The sequence below is a fragment of the Martes martes genome (genome assembly GCF_963455335.1).
Source record: "Martes martes genome assembly, chromosome: 7".
Classification (NCBI taxonomy): domain Eukaryota; kingdom Metazoa; phylum Chordata; class Mammalia; order Carnivora; family Mustelidae; genus Martes; species Martes martes.
The window spans coordinates 48,234,000-48,249,648 of NC_137894.1; the positions used below are offsets into that span (position 1 = coordinate 48,234,000).

Below are 15,649 nucleotides of genomic sequence, written 5' to 3' on the forward strand. Positions count from 1 at the left end.
TGTCCAGTCAGCACTGAAATGCTAGGCTGGAGAAGTCTAGGAGACCGGGGAGGGAAGGGCTGGAACTAAGGGCTAGAAGCTTGAACTATCCAAACAGGTGAAGATGGGCCTGGTGGTCTTGCGAGGGAGGAAGGGCTGCATCGCTGGAGGCGTTCATCGCAGATCAGGCATCCATTTGGTGGGGAGGGTGTAGGGATGTAGGGAGCAAATGGTGGACAGATCCCTTCTCAACATTTCAAGAGAATGGGAGAGCAGGAGGAGCCCCACATTGTCTCCTTTCCTTCAGAGAAAAGAGGTTGGTTCCCCAGGACATGCCCTGCCCACAAAATGGGATGACAGCACCTTGGTTGTTTTCAATCACTGTATTTTTTTTTTTTATTTTAAAAAATATTTACGACAGTAAAGGTCGTACTATGTGACCGGGGGACAGATGCCTTTGATGCATCCCCCTTTCATTTCTATCTCAAAACAAGATTAAGGCATAAATTACTCGCTGGGCACCAGGCGTGCCTGTTGTCCTCAAGGCTCCGTCATTGGTGGTACCACTTGTCCCATGGGCCAGCGGGTCAGACATTTGCCACTGAGGCTGCACAGACTCGGGTGTCCCTACACCAGCTTTAACCAGTGCATTCCAGAGAGACCCCTTAGCAGTGCCGGCCCTTCTCTCCTGCACGGTGGGCGGAAGGGAGGGATGGGAGGCTCTGTGTGTGTGTGTGTGTGTGTGTGTGTACATGCGCACACAGGGAGGTGGGTGACACAGGGAGGGGAGGCTCCGCACCGTTGCCCCTGCTGCCCGGTTGCGCGCATCAGGCCAGGCAGGCTGGAAGACCAAGTGCGGACGCGGGACTCAGTGCGTGGTGCTCGGGCTCCGGCTGGGTGCTAGGAACAAAAGCAGCTGGCGGGGCAGGGGCTGTGGGGGTGTGGAGGGCCCATTTGCCTTCCCATCTCGGGGTGGGTGCCCCATGTTCTGCATCCCAGCTGCCCGTCCGACACAGTCTCCGCGACCCAGGGTCCTTCTTCATTCCTGGCCTGCAGCTGTCACCATCGAGCCCAGAGGGCCCCGGTTGATTCAGGGGCAGCTCCAGGGACCTAGCTCCTGTCCGCAGGGACCTGGAGCCTTGGGCAGTGCGGGGGGGTGGGAGGACAGCACAGAATGCAGATCTACTGTGCCGTTCCCCCCCACCCCCCGGGGTCCTACTGGGACTGGAGGCCTGGAGTGTGCAGAGTGGGTTTGCATGGCAGTCTTCCTCTCCCAGTTTCTTCTGAGGATGGGACAGGCCGGTAGGAATTCCTAGCACCTTAGTGACAGGGGCAGCAAATGCCCCCACAGAGCCTGGCGGAGGCTTTGGTGGGCCATGTGACCAGTCCCTCTAAATCACCAGGGCTCTGTGTTGGAGGTGCCTGGGCCTCCCAGTAGAGCAGTCCCTCCTAAAACTGGCTTGAGTTCCTTTCAGAGGGTGTAGGCTTGGTTTCTCAGGTGATGAGGTCAAGTGCAAAGCGAGCTGGCATCTTCTCCACCCCAGCTCAGCGGGCCCTGGGCCTGGGCCTGCACACTGCCTGGACCGGCGTCCTGGCCCCCATCGACTCACAGCCTCCTCTGAGACTCACTCCAGCGCTTTGGGGTTGGGGTCCAGGCCAGGCTCCCTCCTGCGCTTGGCACTTTTAAAGAAGCCGAGCTGTGGGCGGCAAAGGTAGAAGTCTCAGGGGTGGGCCAGGTGGAGAAGACCTGTCCCCCCTCCCTGCTTTCCCTTCATTAACCCTCCCAAGGCTCCTTCCCAAATACCCCAGCTAATACTGAGTACCCCCAACCCCCAATCCAGCAGGACTCCCTTGGTGGGCCACAATGGGCCCCTGAATTGGTGGTGGTGGGGGGGCTGCAATGGAGTGCATGAAGCCTGGGTCAGGAGGCTAGAAGTCGTGCTGTATGGCCCTGCCCCAGTCAACACCCCTCTCTGGGCCTCCCTTGCCTCATCTATAATAGGTTCTCCACCTGCTGCTCAAACACAGAGGACTTTGGGAGGCTTGTGAGCAGCCTGACGCCTTTGGAGAAATTTTGTGGTTCTGTGTGCTTGCTTCTTTTTCTGATAAGAGACCTAGCTTTCATCAAGTTCCTAAAGGGACCCACAGAAGGGTCAGAGCCACAGGGTACGGGTCCCCTGGTGGCACTAGCCAAGCTGTCTGCTGTGGTGAGAGGGGCAGGCTTTGGTAGCAGGCAAGTTCTGGGGAGGAGGCTGGGTGGGTGCCAGCTCTCATGGGGAGGAGAATGTAGGGACCGGCACCAGAGCCCAGAGGTTAGAGCCCCTGGCCTGGGCCCCCTACCCCCTGCCCTCCCTCCAGGATGCTGCTTCCCCCATCACCTGCCTGCTGGGGCCTCCTCACCTTCCATAGTGCCAGGACCAGCAGGGCCAGCAGCAGGAGGCCCCCCAGGGTGCTGCCCACAATGATCCAGATGGGGATCTGCGAGTCTTCTTGCTTGGAGATCTCGAATGTGATCTGCAAGGGGAGGAGGGCGCCAGGTCCACAGCATGACTGTTCTTGGGCCCCCGGGTGGGGGGGCCAGCGGGGGGGATGTGGGGATAGCTAGCGCCCAGGGGGATCTGCTGGAGGGATGGGTGGCACCTGGCCGGCAGAGGCTCCAGAGCACCCCGCCCTTGCACAACAGACACGGGTTAAGGGACCCAGGTAATCCTGCCTCCTCTTTGAGACACTTTGGCCTTGGACCACTCTCCACTCCCCTTGGATTCTCCCACCACGTGGGCTACTTTTTCTTATTTTCTCTACTGCTTCTTCATCACCTCCCCAGCTTCTAAATTTTGATGTGTCCTGTGGCTCTGTCCTTGGACCTCTGCTTTACCTACAGTCACTTCCTGGTGAGCTCGGGGCCGTCCTCCCCACTTGGCACAGTGGGCCCAGGGCCCTTGGTGCCTTTAGGGGCCCTGAAACTGTTCTGATTTCTTTTAAAATTAGAAGAAGAAAATATATAACCTTGCTTGGATTATGTTTGTCTTTATATGGACACTGTCATAAAATAATAATTTAAATTATGTTTTTAAGGAGGAAGGGGCTCCGAAGGCAAAAGGGCTCAGGGTCACGAGAGGGCCTAACTCTCTCCAACGTAGGGCTTTACCATCTCTCCCCTGACTGCTGTCAATTTCTCTCTTCTACCTGACCTCTCTGCTAAATTCCAGACTCATATCCTCCATCTTCCAGCCTACTTGGCGTCTTTAACAGGTTCCCCAACAGACTTTTGATCCCACTCCTCACCCTCAAACCTCTTCCTTCATTGCCTTTCCCATGGAAGCAAAAAGCAGCACTGTCCTTCCTAGCTTTGCTCAGCTGAGAAGCTCCGGGCTCGGCCCTGACTCTTCATGGCCACATGGAAGCCAAATCGGGCCATTCGACCTTTGAAGCACTGCGACTGTGGCCAGTCTTCCTCCCTCCAGGGCTACTTTCTTGGACTCAGCACCCTCCTTTTAGCCTTGGAAACCGCAAGAACCCGCTTACTGCCTCCCAGCCTCCTCATCGCCCTCTGTAGTCTGTTCTCGGCATGGCAGCCGGAGGAAGGCAGACTTACTCTCTCCTCCACTCTGTGTCTGCAGCTCAGAGTGGAAAATTAGAGTCCCTGTCCTGGCCCGCAAGGCCCTACACTCTCCGGCTCCGCTCACCTCCCTGGCCCCGTCTCCTCCTCTCCCCATCGCTCTCTCCACTCCAGCCCTCCAGCTAGCTGGCCTCCAACGAGCCAAGCACACACTCGTTGCAGGGCTTGGTCTTGCTGTCCCTTCTGCTGGGCTGCAGCGATGAGACACCCCCGTTCTTCATGCTCTCTCTCTGATGTCAGTTTATCTGGGAGGCTCTTCCCAATCTCCTTGTATAAAACAGCACCTGTCCCCCCAGTCTCCACACTTTTGTGCCTGTTGTCTTTCCGGGCACAACTCGGCATTGATATATTCCCGTGTCTTGCCATCCTGCCCATCTAGAACGTCTGCTCCAGGGGAAAAGGGCTTTGTCTGTGTTGGTCACTGTTCTGTGTTCAGTGGCTGGGACAGAGGAGGTGCTCAGGCAACGTGGCGGGGGACTGAATGTGTGACACCACCCCCACCTCCCCACCCCCAGCAGCGGCTCAGGGGAGCCCTGGCTTGGCCACCCACTCCCTGTACAACTTCAAGCCAGTCACGGCCCCCTTTCCGCCTTACCTGCCACGGCCTCAGTTTCCATATCTAAAAAATAGGGGTGGGTGTACCTCACAGCACTTTGAGGAGTGAGCCAGAGCGCATGCCCAGTGTCTGTTACAGTGCCTGGGCCCGAGTCACAGCTCAACAAATGGCAGGCGAGTGCCTTTTATGTTCTCTTTCCACCCATGAGGGCTGGGACCTTCACCTCCTCACCCCCGGAGCTAGCTCACAGCTAAGCCAACAGGGCCTTCGGTTCTGGGTTGCTGCATTTCTAAAAGAGAAGTGAGGCACCCAGAGAGGCTCAGAGGGATTTCTGGGGGGAGGTGGGAGTGAAAGGAGAAGGAGAATTCACTTAGAAACCATGGACTAGTGTAGAGAGAGGGGTCGTGTGTGTGTGTGTGTGTGTGTGTGTGTGGTGGGGGGGTGGGCATTGAGGGTGCCTGTACAACGCCTCCTCTCTCGGTTGCCTGCAGAATTCTGACATACCTCTTGAGATTTGGTTCAAGTGGACTGTCTCCAGAAAACTTCCCCCGGACATCCCTTGCTCTGACTGCCCCCCCAAGCCCAGCACCTGTGCTCACCCCCAGATCAGAGCCATGCTATGTTATCTTCATCCCCCTTGTCTGCTTAAATCATCTCTGTATCCCCTGGGGGCCCGAGCCATAGGAGGAACACCCACCAAATGTCAGATGAAGGAACAAACTGCTCCTTCGGTGGGTCCCCTGCTCCTGCTCCCCCTCTGCCTGGCAGCCTCCCACCTGGCTTGCGAGTGGTGTTTGTGTGTTTGATTAAGGTCTGGCTTCCTGTCCATGCCTGAATTGGGTCTCCAGCATCCTCCTGGGGGTGGGGCTGGGGGTTCACTTGGCATCTAGTATGAGAACCACTCACAAGGATTGCAGGCCACGGCCGGTGTGGGGATGTGGCCAGTGGAGGGCAGCAGTGTCCCATGTCCCAAGTCCCTCTCCAAAGGACTGGGCTTTTCTTCAAGACCCAACTTCTCATTTTCTTAGGAGAGCACTATACGAAGCCTCACCCGCTTCTGGGGGCCCTGATTCTAGACAGTCTGGCCTATAAAACCCGACAATCTGGTTTTAGCCAATTCACAGAGCCCCAATACAGAGACATCTTGCTTCCCTGGTTCTTCATGAACTTAGATCATACCAACTTCTAAAGCACGTTATGTGCATTTCCTTGTATTTGGGGGTGAGGATGGATGGGGAAGAGAGGGATGGATGGTCATTCTAGGCTGCTAGCCTGCCTCACTGTTGGTGGAACCAATCAATGAGTTCCCCCCACCCGGACCCCCTACCCCTAGAGGTAGGCAGGCCTGAGACCTAGTTCTTTCCTCTAGTGCAGAATACCCATGCTCCCCTCCTTCCTCTAATTCCACGGGGCTGCTGTGGTATAGAACCTGGTGCTCTCGAGGTCACTGGGCTAATGCCTACTTTTGGCCCCATCCCTGCTCATGCCCCAACAGCCTGTTTGTCTTGCTTCTCTCCTGTCTTCTGATGCTGCACTAACTGCAGATCGGTCCACCTCTCTCCTGCAGGAACACGTGAGCACAGAGCATAGGAAGCTCTAGGGAGAGGGGCAACCCCTTCCCTAGCTGGTCTGGCTCAGGCTGAGGCCTGCAGGGTTCCCAGGGGCTCACCTGGCGGCTGGGATCCTCCTCTCGGAAGATGAAGGGGCTGTGGAACTGCCTCTGCAAGGCTGCACTGACCGTGATCTTCATCAGCTTGTACTTGAGCTGTATAATCAGAGAGACCTTGTCAGAAGCCAACCCTTCCCCTGTGGGGAGACTCCCCGGCACCCACCACCTTCCCTTGCTTCCTTGGGGTCTAGCTCAGGAGCTCTACTTACTGCTTTTAGGGACCTCAACCACAGGTTCCCCAGCAGATGGAAATTGATCTCCTGGTTGGGGGCCAGCCTCACGTTGCAGTTGATGGAAACTACATCAGAGTTGCTGTGATTCTGAAAGAGGAGACAGGTCTTGGGGTGAGCGATTGGGCTCCGGGGGAGCAAGGGAGGCAGCTGGCCCAGCCACGCCTGAGAATGTGAGCAGGGGCTTGGGCCATCAGACAGATGGCTGAGCCCAAGTTTGGCTCCTGTGAGGGGGGAGGGGCAGAGGATGGGGACAAGGAGAGGTGGTGGGTGGGGGGACACATGGGCTTCGGGTGCCAGGCGATGGCTGGAGGACGAGGTAAGGACGGTATAGCCTATGCTGGTTGAGGTTGTGGGTAATCACGTGTATTCTAGGAGCAGAACTTGCATTTGACCTTAGGGAGCCTATAAATGTCATCGCCGGACAAACAGATTAAAGGAAACATTGTATGATTACTGTAACAGAGGCAGAGAAAGCATTTTAGGAAATCCAACTTCTGTTTCTGATAAAAACTCCCAAGGAATTTCCTGAATCTGAATATAGGGTGTTTATATGTGTGTGTGTGTGTGTGTGTGTATACATATAAAACTACAGCAAGTATCATATTTAATAATGAAAAACTTAAAAACAATTCTTTAAAAAATCAAGTTCAAGACAAGACTGTCATCATTTCTATTTCCCGCTGCCCTGGAGGTCCTAGCCAGAGCCAGAAGATGAGAAAAACAGTTTGTAATGATTGAATGGTAATGCTCACACTATTATTGTTTACAGATGATCCCGTTCAACAGAAAACCCAAAGAAATCGTCAAATTATCAGAATTTATTAGGTTAAACTTGTTTGTGTTCCTCTCTTGCAGCTACCGAAACAACCCCCCACCCCCCGGCCCCCCAGGCCCGGTCTTCAGGAAAGTACACTACACTCAAAATGCTTGGTGTGAGGTGCTCATTTGCGGAAATCAAACCAGAACAGCCAAGATGTTAGTTTGGGGAACAACAGTGAAAGCAATCAGAAACTGCTATCTGGAGCAGGGGCAGCCCTGGGAACAAAAAGCTGGGGACAAGCAGGTGTCTCGGGGAGGGCTTTGGGAGGTGATGAGAGCTGCCCTCCAGCCCCAGGGACAGGGAGGACCCAGCTGCTGGGGTCAAAGTCTCCAATACAAGCCAAGGAGGTCCTGGCCTTCAGAGCCTTGCTGGGTCTGGGCTTCCCCTTCTCTTTGCTCATCCATATCCTGCTGCCCTTTAAGGCACAGGTGCCAGGCCACGATCCCTGTTCCTTTCCTGGAGGTTGTCTGCTCCCCTCGTCTCTCTCTTGACACCTGTCACAGCCTCGTCCCCTGGCTCCTCTGCCATTCACTCTATGTGTCCTGCGAGATGGTGAGCTCATTAAGAGCAAGAAGTATATTTCTTCATTCTGTTTCCTCTCGGTTTGAGGCTCGCAGCCCAGCCCCGGGTAAGGAGGACACTCACCAGCTGTGGGGCTCGGGTCAGGTCTTCCTCCGTCGGGGCATGTCGGTACTCAGTGCTGTTTCCCCAGATGTTACAGGACGTGTTCACCTGCACCAGGGCCACACACAACTGGCCTCACCACCAGCCCTGGCCCAATCAGCATCCCAGAGATGCTCCATTCTCCTCCTCTGCCCCGTGAAAGCCCTGCTGGTCCGGGGCCGGGGAGGAGGAGCTGAGGTCTGAGGACTTGGGGACTCCTCTAGGGGTAGGTCTGTCGCCTACTGGTCCCCTCCCTTGAGCAGGCTCCCAAGGGCTCTGGTACCTGGTCAGTACGGAAGTCCTTCAGCATCAGCAGGCGGTTGCCCCCTCTGGTGGCAATGGGGACGGTGATCTTCATCATTACTCCGTGAATGGGGAACAAGCCCAAGTTTTGGATCTGTGACCAGAGAGAGGAGGAGTCAGTACTTCCAGCAGCAGCTGCAGGAGAGGGGAGTGGAGAACGAGGTCCATGGAGGTGAGCCACCCATCAGGTTGGGAATCAGGCCCCTTCAAGCCCCTGGCATATATGCTCTGCCAAATCACGGCAGGGGCTGTGCGCACAAAGGTGCGTGGAAGCATCCAAGGGGCTGGGCTCCTGAAGGCCGAAGACAAGCCGGTGGGGGCCATGAGGCTGGAGAGCAAGATCACTTCCATTCCCAGGCTCTCCTGGCTGTGGGGATTTTGTAGCCTAGTGCTGCTGGCCACCCTGGGCTGCGGTCAGGGAGGAGATGGTGAGAGTTGAGTCATTCATTAACGAAGGCTGTAACTGGTGAGCGAGTGCTAGCCGTGACACGGCTGGTGTCAGAGCGGCAGTGACTCCAAGCAGGGTTCCGGAATCAGAGAGGCCAGTCTCCGACCCAGAGCTTCGAGCATCTACCAGCTGTGAGGCCTCAGGCAGTCGCTAGACACCTCCTGGAACAGCCACCTGGATACCAGCATGTCTGATGCATGGTTTCCAACGTCAGCCTGCCCCGAGCTCTCATGCAGCATTTAGGGGTGGGGGGGGCATGGAGCCCACGGGGCAGACTGCTCAAATGCCTCCTCATCCCCCTTCTTGCTCCTTCCTTACACGGGGACAGAGACGAATGCCACATTTCCCAGCCTCCCTAGGTAACTGGCAGTGTGAGGAACTGCCAAGGAGTTTCTTTAGGAGGGAGGGGCCTGCTCTTCTCCCCTTCCTCCTTCCTGGGATGAGAGTGTGATGGCCGGAGCTGCAACTGTATTGGGCAATGAGGTGAACTTAAGAGGCTGATAGTGGCATGTCAAGGACGGTGGAGCAGACAGAAGACCCAATCCTGAATGATTTTATGAAGCTGCCAACCCTGGACTTCTTTTATGGAGAGAATAAACTCTGGTCCATTTAGGCCACTTTTATTTAAAAATATTTTTTAAATACATGCAACCACACCTAACCTTCATTGATACATCCTCCCAGTCCAGCCCCATTCTTTTCTTCTCTTTTAAGATTTATTTATTTCTATTTGAGTGGGGGGAGAGGGACAGAGGGAGAGAGAGGATCTTAAGCAGATTCCCCACTGACCACAGAGCCCCATGTGGGGCTCGATCTCACGACCCTGAGATCACGACCTGAGCCAAAATCAAGAGTCAGCTGCTTGGGGCGTCTGGGTGGCTCAGTGTGTTAAAGCCTCTGCCTTTGGCTCAGGTCATGATCCCAGGGTCCCAGGATGGAGCCCCGCATTGCGGGGGGGGGGGTGTCTCTGCTCAACAGGGAGCCTGCTTCCCGCCTCTCTCTGCTTGCCTCTCTGCCCACTTGTGATCTCTGTCTGTCAAATAAATAAATAAAATCTTAAAAAAAAAAAAAAGTCAGCTGCTTAAGAGACTGAGCCCCAACCGGCACCCCCTATTATTTTCTAGAAAAGGACTGAGAGGCCCAGAGAGGGTAAGGAACTTGCCTAAAATTGCACAGTGAGTGGGTAACAGGGCTGGGGCTGAATCCCAGGCACTTGCAATGATTCCAGACTCCTCCCCACCCCAAGGGGGCCCCTCAGCTCTTGTCCTTCACTCTGCCTGGCTCTCTGCCAGCCTTACCTTGAAGACGCAGCTGAAGGGAGGCCCAAGGCCGTCGTACCTCTCCAGTGAGCTGTTGGGCTTGACCTCATAGTGGCTCAGGCTGCTGCCCCTGCAGGGACAGAGGACAGGGCCGCTGTGAACTCAGGCAATGTTGGCTCGCTGGATAAATGCATGACAGAGGGCATGGGCATGTGCCTGGCTCCCCTAGACCACAGGAAAGAGGTTTTCTCTGGTATCCATGGGGAGGGGGAGGACTGTGTTGGGAAGGGTTCTGAGCCTCAGCAGGAATGCATGCCGAGATCACTCAGCAAAGGCTGCCTCCTGTGGGGGATGGGCATGAGCCCAGAGAGCTGGTCATTGGCCATCCCTGCCCTTGGGGGCCATCCCTGGCCTCTCAGCCCAAGGGCACAGCCTCTTTAGAGCGTGAGCTCGCCCGCTTTGCCCCATTCCAGTGTCCAGCAGTGGCCACGGGAGGGCCTGAGCCTGCTTTCTATGTGGTTGCAAGTCCGACTTCTCCATCGGCCTAGGGGCTCCCAGAGGACAGGGCTGGCCGGTGGGAGCACTTTGCCCTGTGGGGAGGTAGGTTCTCGTACTTTCGCTATGGAGAGTTGCTAGTCCAAGGTGGTAATGAAAAGCAGATGGACTTTTAGTAGGGTTGTTTTTTTTTTTTTTGACTTTTAGTAGGTTTTATGACTATTTTAAAATCCTCTCAGACCAGGCCTCCACTTATCACCTGCATTGGGGGTGGACACCTCCCATGCGCCCCCCCTCCCTGAGGCAGGAGCTCCCTGGAGGCCAGCTCTGTGTCTCCTTCTACCCCCTGCCCAGCATGGCTGAGGGGGCTGCCCTCTCCGAGTCCTCAGGGACACCCCCGACTCACAGTCCCTCGGCACTGCAGCCTGGCCCCTGTGACCTCTGGTCCTATGTGGATCCCCCCCAGAGGGTACCGCATCTTGGGCCTCACTTCTCTTGGGCCTCCCCCAGCCTGCCCCCCCACCCCACCTGGTGAAGAGGACATCAGCCTCATATTTGAGGTGGAAGCGCAGGAGGGCCGTGTTGTCTTCCTTGGTGCTCTCCTCCTCATCGCTGTCACTGCAAGGAGAGTCGTGCGGGGCAGTCAGGAGCGGGCCAGAGGGCCTTCCACCAGCCGAGCCGGCTCCCCGCGTGGGCTCATTGCAGCCCCTTCAGATGGGCAAAGCAACTAACAGGTGAGGAAAGGAAGGCTCCGAGAGGCTGTGTGAACTTCCCAAGGACACACAGTGTGTAACTACAGCAACTGGGAGAGGGACACTGGTTGTTTGTTCTACTCCTTCTCCGGTGTTCTTTCTGTCCTGGACGTCTCTCCCCTCCAACATTTTTCCATTTTAAAAGACCTTCCTTCCCTTACTCTGTGAGGAGGGCCCCTGCTTTGCTATCGTCAGGGGCTGCTGTGAGGCCTGATGATTATATGTACAGTGCTTTGTAACCGAAGGTTTGAAAAACAGCTGCCAGAGGAACGGTAAGTGTATTGCTATTTCTCTCTGAGCTGCCCGAGGATGGAAAAGGCAGCAGGTGGGCCCCCCAGGTCGGGGCAGGGGTGCAGGGAGGAGCTGTGGCCAGCAGCAGAGCAGGGGACAGCAGCGAGCAGAGCCCAGGGGGGGCGGAAGGAGCAGGCGAGGCCCAGACCTGCCAGTGGTGAGCCGGATCTCCAGGTGGTGCAGGAAGATGGATTTGCTGAACTCAAAATCCAGCCGGAAAGCTACCTGCGAGGAAGAGGTCCAGTTGCTGGAGCTGGGGTGGCTAGGAACTGCAGGTCTGGGCATGGCCAGCCCGCCCCTCCCTGCCCCTACCCTTGTCCCCCCGGGGAGGGGGGGTGAGTGGGTAGTTGTTGCCTGGGGTGCCTGGAGGACCAGGTGCCAGAATGATGTGAGCTGAGCTCGGGACCTGGGGACACAGCCACAGACAACAGCTCCTGTGATGGGGTTTCTTGGCTAAGGCACCAGCCGTTTTCCCCTTGACTTCCATTTTGTTTTCAACTATAGGCAACTAGAAGGCAGCAGGTCCAATTTCAGGATCCTGTGGGAATTCCTGGGTGGGGAACTTGATGGTGGGAAGGGGAGGTGGCCATCCCCATGAATCACAGGGTGCAGGGCTAGAAGCCAGCGGGAGGACTGCCGCAGCGGCCCCTTCTTCCTGTGTGTGACAGGGAGAGGCCAGCAGAAGGGTGAGGGCTGCCTCGGGCACCCAGCAGTTCAATAAGGCACCTGCCTCCTGGTCCAGCGGTCCTCCCACCACTCTGATGGTCCAGTCCTGTGCTTCCCTTGGCCTTGGCCCAGGACTGTAGCCTGGGTCTCCTGAGTGTGGCGCTGTGACCTCTGACCCTCCTCGCCACCTCCCACCCGACTCTGGGGACATTACAGGGCTTTGCCCAGACCTCATGTTCTTCCCAGATCTGCTTCATGGGGTTTCCCAAGGAGACCCTGGGGCCCCATTCTTGACTTGTGTCCCAGTGGGGAGGCAAGGATGTTGGCAAGGATTCCCCCTCTCTCCCCCAGCCTTGCAGACCCCGATCCTGGGAACAAGCTGTCACTCTCCCTGACTCTTGCCTCAAGCTCCCTTCTGTCTGATTCCAGCTCTACAAGTAGCCTAGTCTCAGTTGGGTCTTTTCTTGCTCCAGAACCTTCAGTGGCTACCCAGTGCCCAGTGGAGATGGACAAATGTTACATGATCTGGAGTCTGGAATCTGGGGATTCTCCTTCCTGGGGAATTTGCTTCTCCCCTCACATACCCTACCGACTTTCCACTTGCCCCTTTAAGCACATGACAAGTGTTCACAAAACGTTAATTTTTCTCCCAATCTCTCTCCGTGCACATAATAGTTTGAGAGAGGCTGGACTTGGAAAAAAATGTGTTAGGATAAAGGATAAAGGGATAACTGGCCAGGAGATGGTGGGAGAGTGGTGGGTGGGAGTGGTGGCGTTCCCCTGAGGTGAAAGAACCTGGATGCTCTCTTGGGGGTGCGCTGGCTAGTTAGGTCGTGTGTCATTTCCTGGGAGAAAAAAACTAGCATACTTAAAAGCCATGCTCAGGCTTCTCCATCCCTCCCCCGTTCTCCCCTCTGTTCATTTCCATTTCCCTTGCCTCCCTAGTGCCTCCCAGTACCCACCCGGTCCCACCCCCACACTGCCCCCTGCCTCAACCTTGGCCTTGGCCCTGAAGAAGGGGTAGCTGACATTGCAGACTTTCTTGTGGAGTCTCCTCTCTTCGTTCACGCACTCGATGCTGCCATCTGAGTCGTCCTGGGGGAGGGTGGGGGGCACCGCGGGCAGCTGTTAGGAGGGCCAGAGACCTGGGCCTGGGGACCACCCATGCTGCATCCCACAACCTACACCAGAGCTGTACCACAGACCTTGGAAGGAAGCTGGGACCCCAGGGGCCCCGGAGACACGGGAGGCAGTGGCTTTGAGGGGGAATCACTGCCAGGCTCCTGGCCCTCTCTGAGCTGGGGCCCTGCTGGGCCAGCGCCGGGGTCCACTCCGCTAGGGTCCTGAGGGAGGGGACTCCCCCACAGCACTCTAGCTTGACACTGCTGGGTGGCTGTGTGTCCTTGTGTGTATCTTTGGGCATGCATATGCATGTGTGGACGGAAAGGCATGTCTGTGTAGACTCCGCTTGTGTGTGCCCTGTGGCATGCACGAGGAACAGGTGGGTTTCCTTGGATGCACAGGCAGGTCTGTGTGCTTTTGCATGTGTGTGTACAAAGTGCACATGATCAGACTAACACATCTGTAACTGGCTGGGGCGGGGGTGCTTCCTCCATTAGCGTTCCCCTTGGCTGGATGGTGGGATGGAGGGCAGCCTAGGGAGAGGAGTGCTGGTCTCCCAGCTGTGAGCAGCTCCTGGGCTGGGGCTGGATGGGCGGAGCCAGGTTGTGGGCTATCCCTACACACACGCGCCACCCCCCACTGCCTCCCCCAACCCCACTGCCTGTGTGGATGCAGCCCTTTCTAGAACACGCTGCCCGCTGCCTGCTTCTCTTTGCCTTCCTCATTTCTCAAAGCCCTTCCGTGCTACAGACACAAAATCCCACGAAGACTGCCCTCTGGGCTTATGAATAGGCATGGCACTGTAGCGTCTGGACCAGGGAAGTAGTGAAAGGTGGATGCGGGTTTGGGGCCCCCTTTCCCCTAAGTACCCCAATTCAGACAGATGCCAAAATCTCTGGGCAGGACAGGACTTGGAAGGAGGGCCATCACATGGGCTGCTCATCTTCACTTGGGGTTGCAGGGGGCTTGGCTGTGGGGCCCAGCCCTGGGCCTGATGGAGGGACTGCCTGGCAGAGACAGAAGGGTCCCGTGTCTGCCCCAGCCAGCACTCAGGGCTCCACACCGATGCTCTGAGATCCTTGGGGGCAGAGACTGTCTGAGGGGAGCTCCCCCCTCCACATGACAGTGATGTCCTGGGTTGAGTCAGTGACCCTGTCTCAGGGACTTCTTTGGACTCGAGCCCTGCGGAGTTCGGGGTCACCACAGGCCGACACTCAGGCACTGTGTTCCCTCGGAACGCATGCAGGGCCGTGCTGGGGAGCTGTGTGGGGCTGGGGGAGCCCGTGTGGCCTTCTGGGGCTTCGGGAAGGCCCTCCAGAGCATGTGACATGAGGACAAAGTCCTGCCCTGAAGTGCAGGCCCAGGAACCCCTCTGCCACTTACTAGCTGTGTGGTCCTGGTCAGGCCCCGTCCACCCCTCTGTGCCTCAGTCTCTGGCATGATAGGAAATGTTAAAGTTTGGAATAACCTGTTCCGGTTCTTGTGAGAAGAGCCCTTTTGAGAAAGCCTGAAGGATGAACTGTGGGCAGGGGGCTGTATTAGCTGGTGTGCACCCGTGGGGGGTATGTGTGGCTGTGCGTGTGCGTGTATGTGTGTGTGCCCCTAACGAGGGCCAAGGACACAGGCTAAAGGACATTCTTCCCCACACTCGGGAAGGGCTCAGATCCCCCTCTCCCAGTGACTCTCCCCTGTTGCACGCTGACCTTGACCTTTCAAAGCATGCTGATGTGGGTGTGGCCCCAGACCAAACCTGGTCAAATCTCTGGGAGAAGCCTGGCCACAGGGATCTGTAAGCTCTTGGTGGCTGTAACGTGCAGCCCACCAGTCCCCTTGGTTGGACCCTTCCCTTCCTGCCTCTGCCCTTAGCCTCAGGCAGGCCAGGCCCGTAGTTGAGGTCTTACCTTCTGGATCAAGCTGGCAAACTGCAGGTTTGTTGACTGCGAAATATTTAGAACCGTGCTGTAGGCATTCTCGCCTCTGTTCTCCAGCACGGCCTCCACAGCAACCCGCCGGCGCGTGCTCTCGATGATGAAGACCGTGGTGTCGAAGGACAGCGTGTAGGCGGAGCAGTCCTGCGTGGTCTTGCCCAGGACCCTCTGGCAGTACTCCCTGTGGGACAGAGCCCACCCGGGGCCAGGCACATGGAATGGGGAGGGCGGGGGGCAGGCCTCCCTGCTCTCCTCAGCGTGTTTCCCTTTTGGCTTTGGCTACCAGGAAGCTCAGAGCTAAATGAAGAGACTATCTTGATGAGTAGCCTGGATGGCTAGACAGTTTGCTTCTTCATCCTTCTACAGGGTTTATCTGTGTTACTTCTACTTATTGTATATGTTTTCTAGCTCAGTCATATCACAGTTGGGTAAAGGTCGAGGATGGATTACTTGAAAATAAATGACATAAATTTTAAAGAGGACATTTTTCATTATTTTTCCTTGTATACTACTTCTTTTTTTTTTCTTCCAGTAGATTGTGGGCACCCTGCTCATCCACCTGCTTTGTCTCCTTAGCTCAAGCAATCCGTCACTGGGCCCACAGGTCACCTAGTTGGGGGCTTGGAGGGTGAGCAACCAGGAGACTGGTCCTAGTCTCCACCTTTCATCTGTTTGGTAGTAAAGACTCCAAAGAAAGGATTCCTTTTCCTAAATGAAGTTTGAGGAGTTTGGATAGATGAGTAGTTTTCATTTTGCAGAGGAAGTAACTGAGGCCCAGAGAGGGAAGGGACGTGCCTGAAGTCACACAGGAATTAGAGGCAGAGCCTGGGCTAGACCCAGGCTCCA

The 15,649-nt window shown here is 56.2% G+C and overlaps 1 protein-coding gene across 1 annotated transcript in view; it reads right to left on the reverse strand.

The window, feature by feature from the left end:
• Positions 1–382: 382 nt before the first annotated feature.
• Positions 383–15,649, reverse strand: part of ITGA11 (integrin subunit alpha 11) — a 110,632-nt gene continuing 95,365 nt past the window's right edge. The window contains exons 20-30 of the mRNA XM_080809228.1: positions 14,777–14,984; positions 12,750–12,848; positions 11,236–11,312; positions 10,573–10,662; positions 9,589–9,679; positions 7,823–7,936; positions 7,522–7,608; positions 6,033–6,143; positions 5,824–5,919; positions 2,380–2,493; positions 383–1,676 (exon numbers count right to left, since the gene is read on the reverse strand). Of these exons, the coding sequence (XP_080665354.1) occupies positions 1,605–1,676; positions 2,380–2,493; positions 5,824–5,919; positions 6,033–6,143; positions 7,522–7,608; positions 7,823–7,936; positions 9,589–9,679; positions 10,573–10,662; positions 11,236–11,312; positions 12,750–12,848; positions 14,777–14,984 (1,159 nt within the window). The 3' untranslated portion in view covers positions 383–1,604. The remainder of the gene's footprint in view (positions 1,677–2,379; positions 2,494–5,823; positions 5,920–6,032; positions 6,144–7,521; positions 7,609–7,822; positions 7,937–9,588; positions 9,680–10,572; positions 10,663–11,235; positions 11,313–12,749; positions 12,849–14,776; positions 14,985–15,649) is intronic.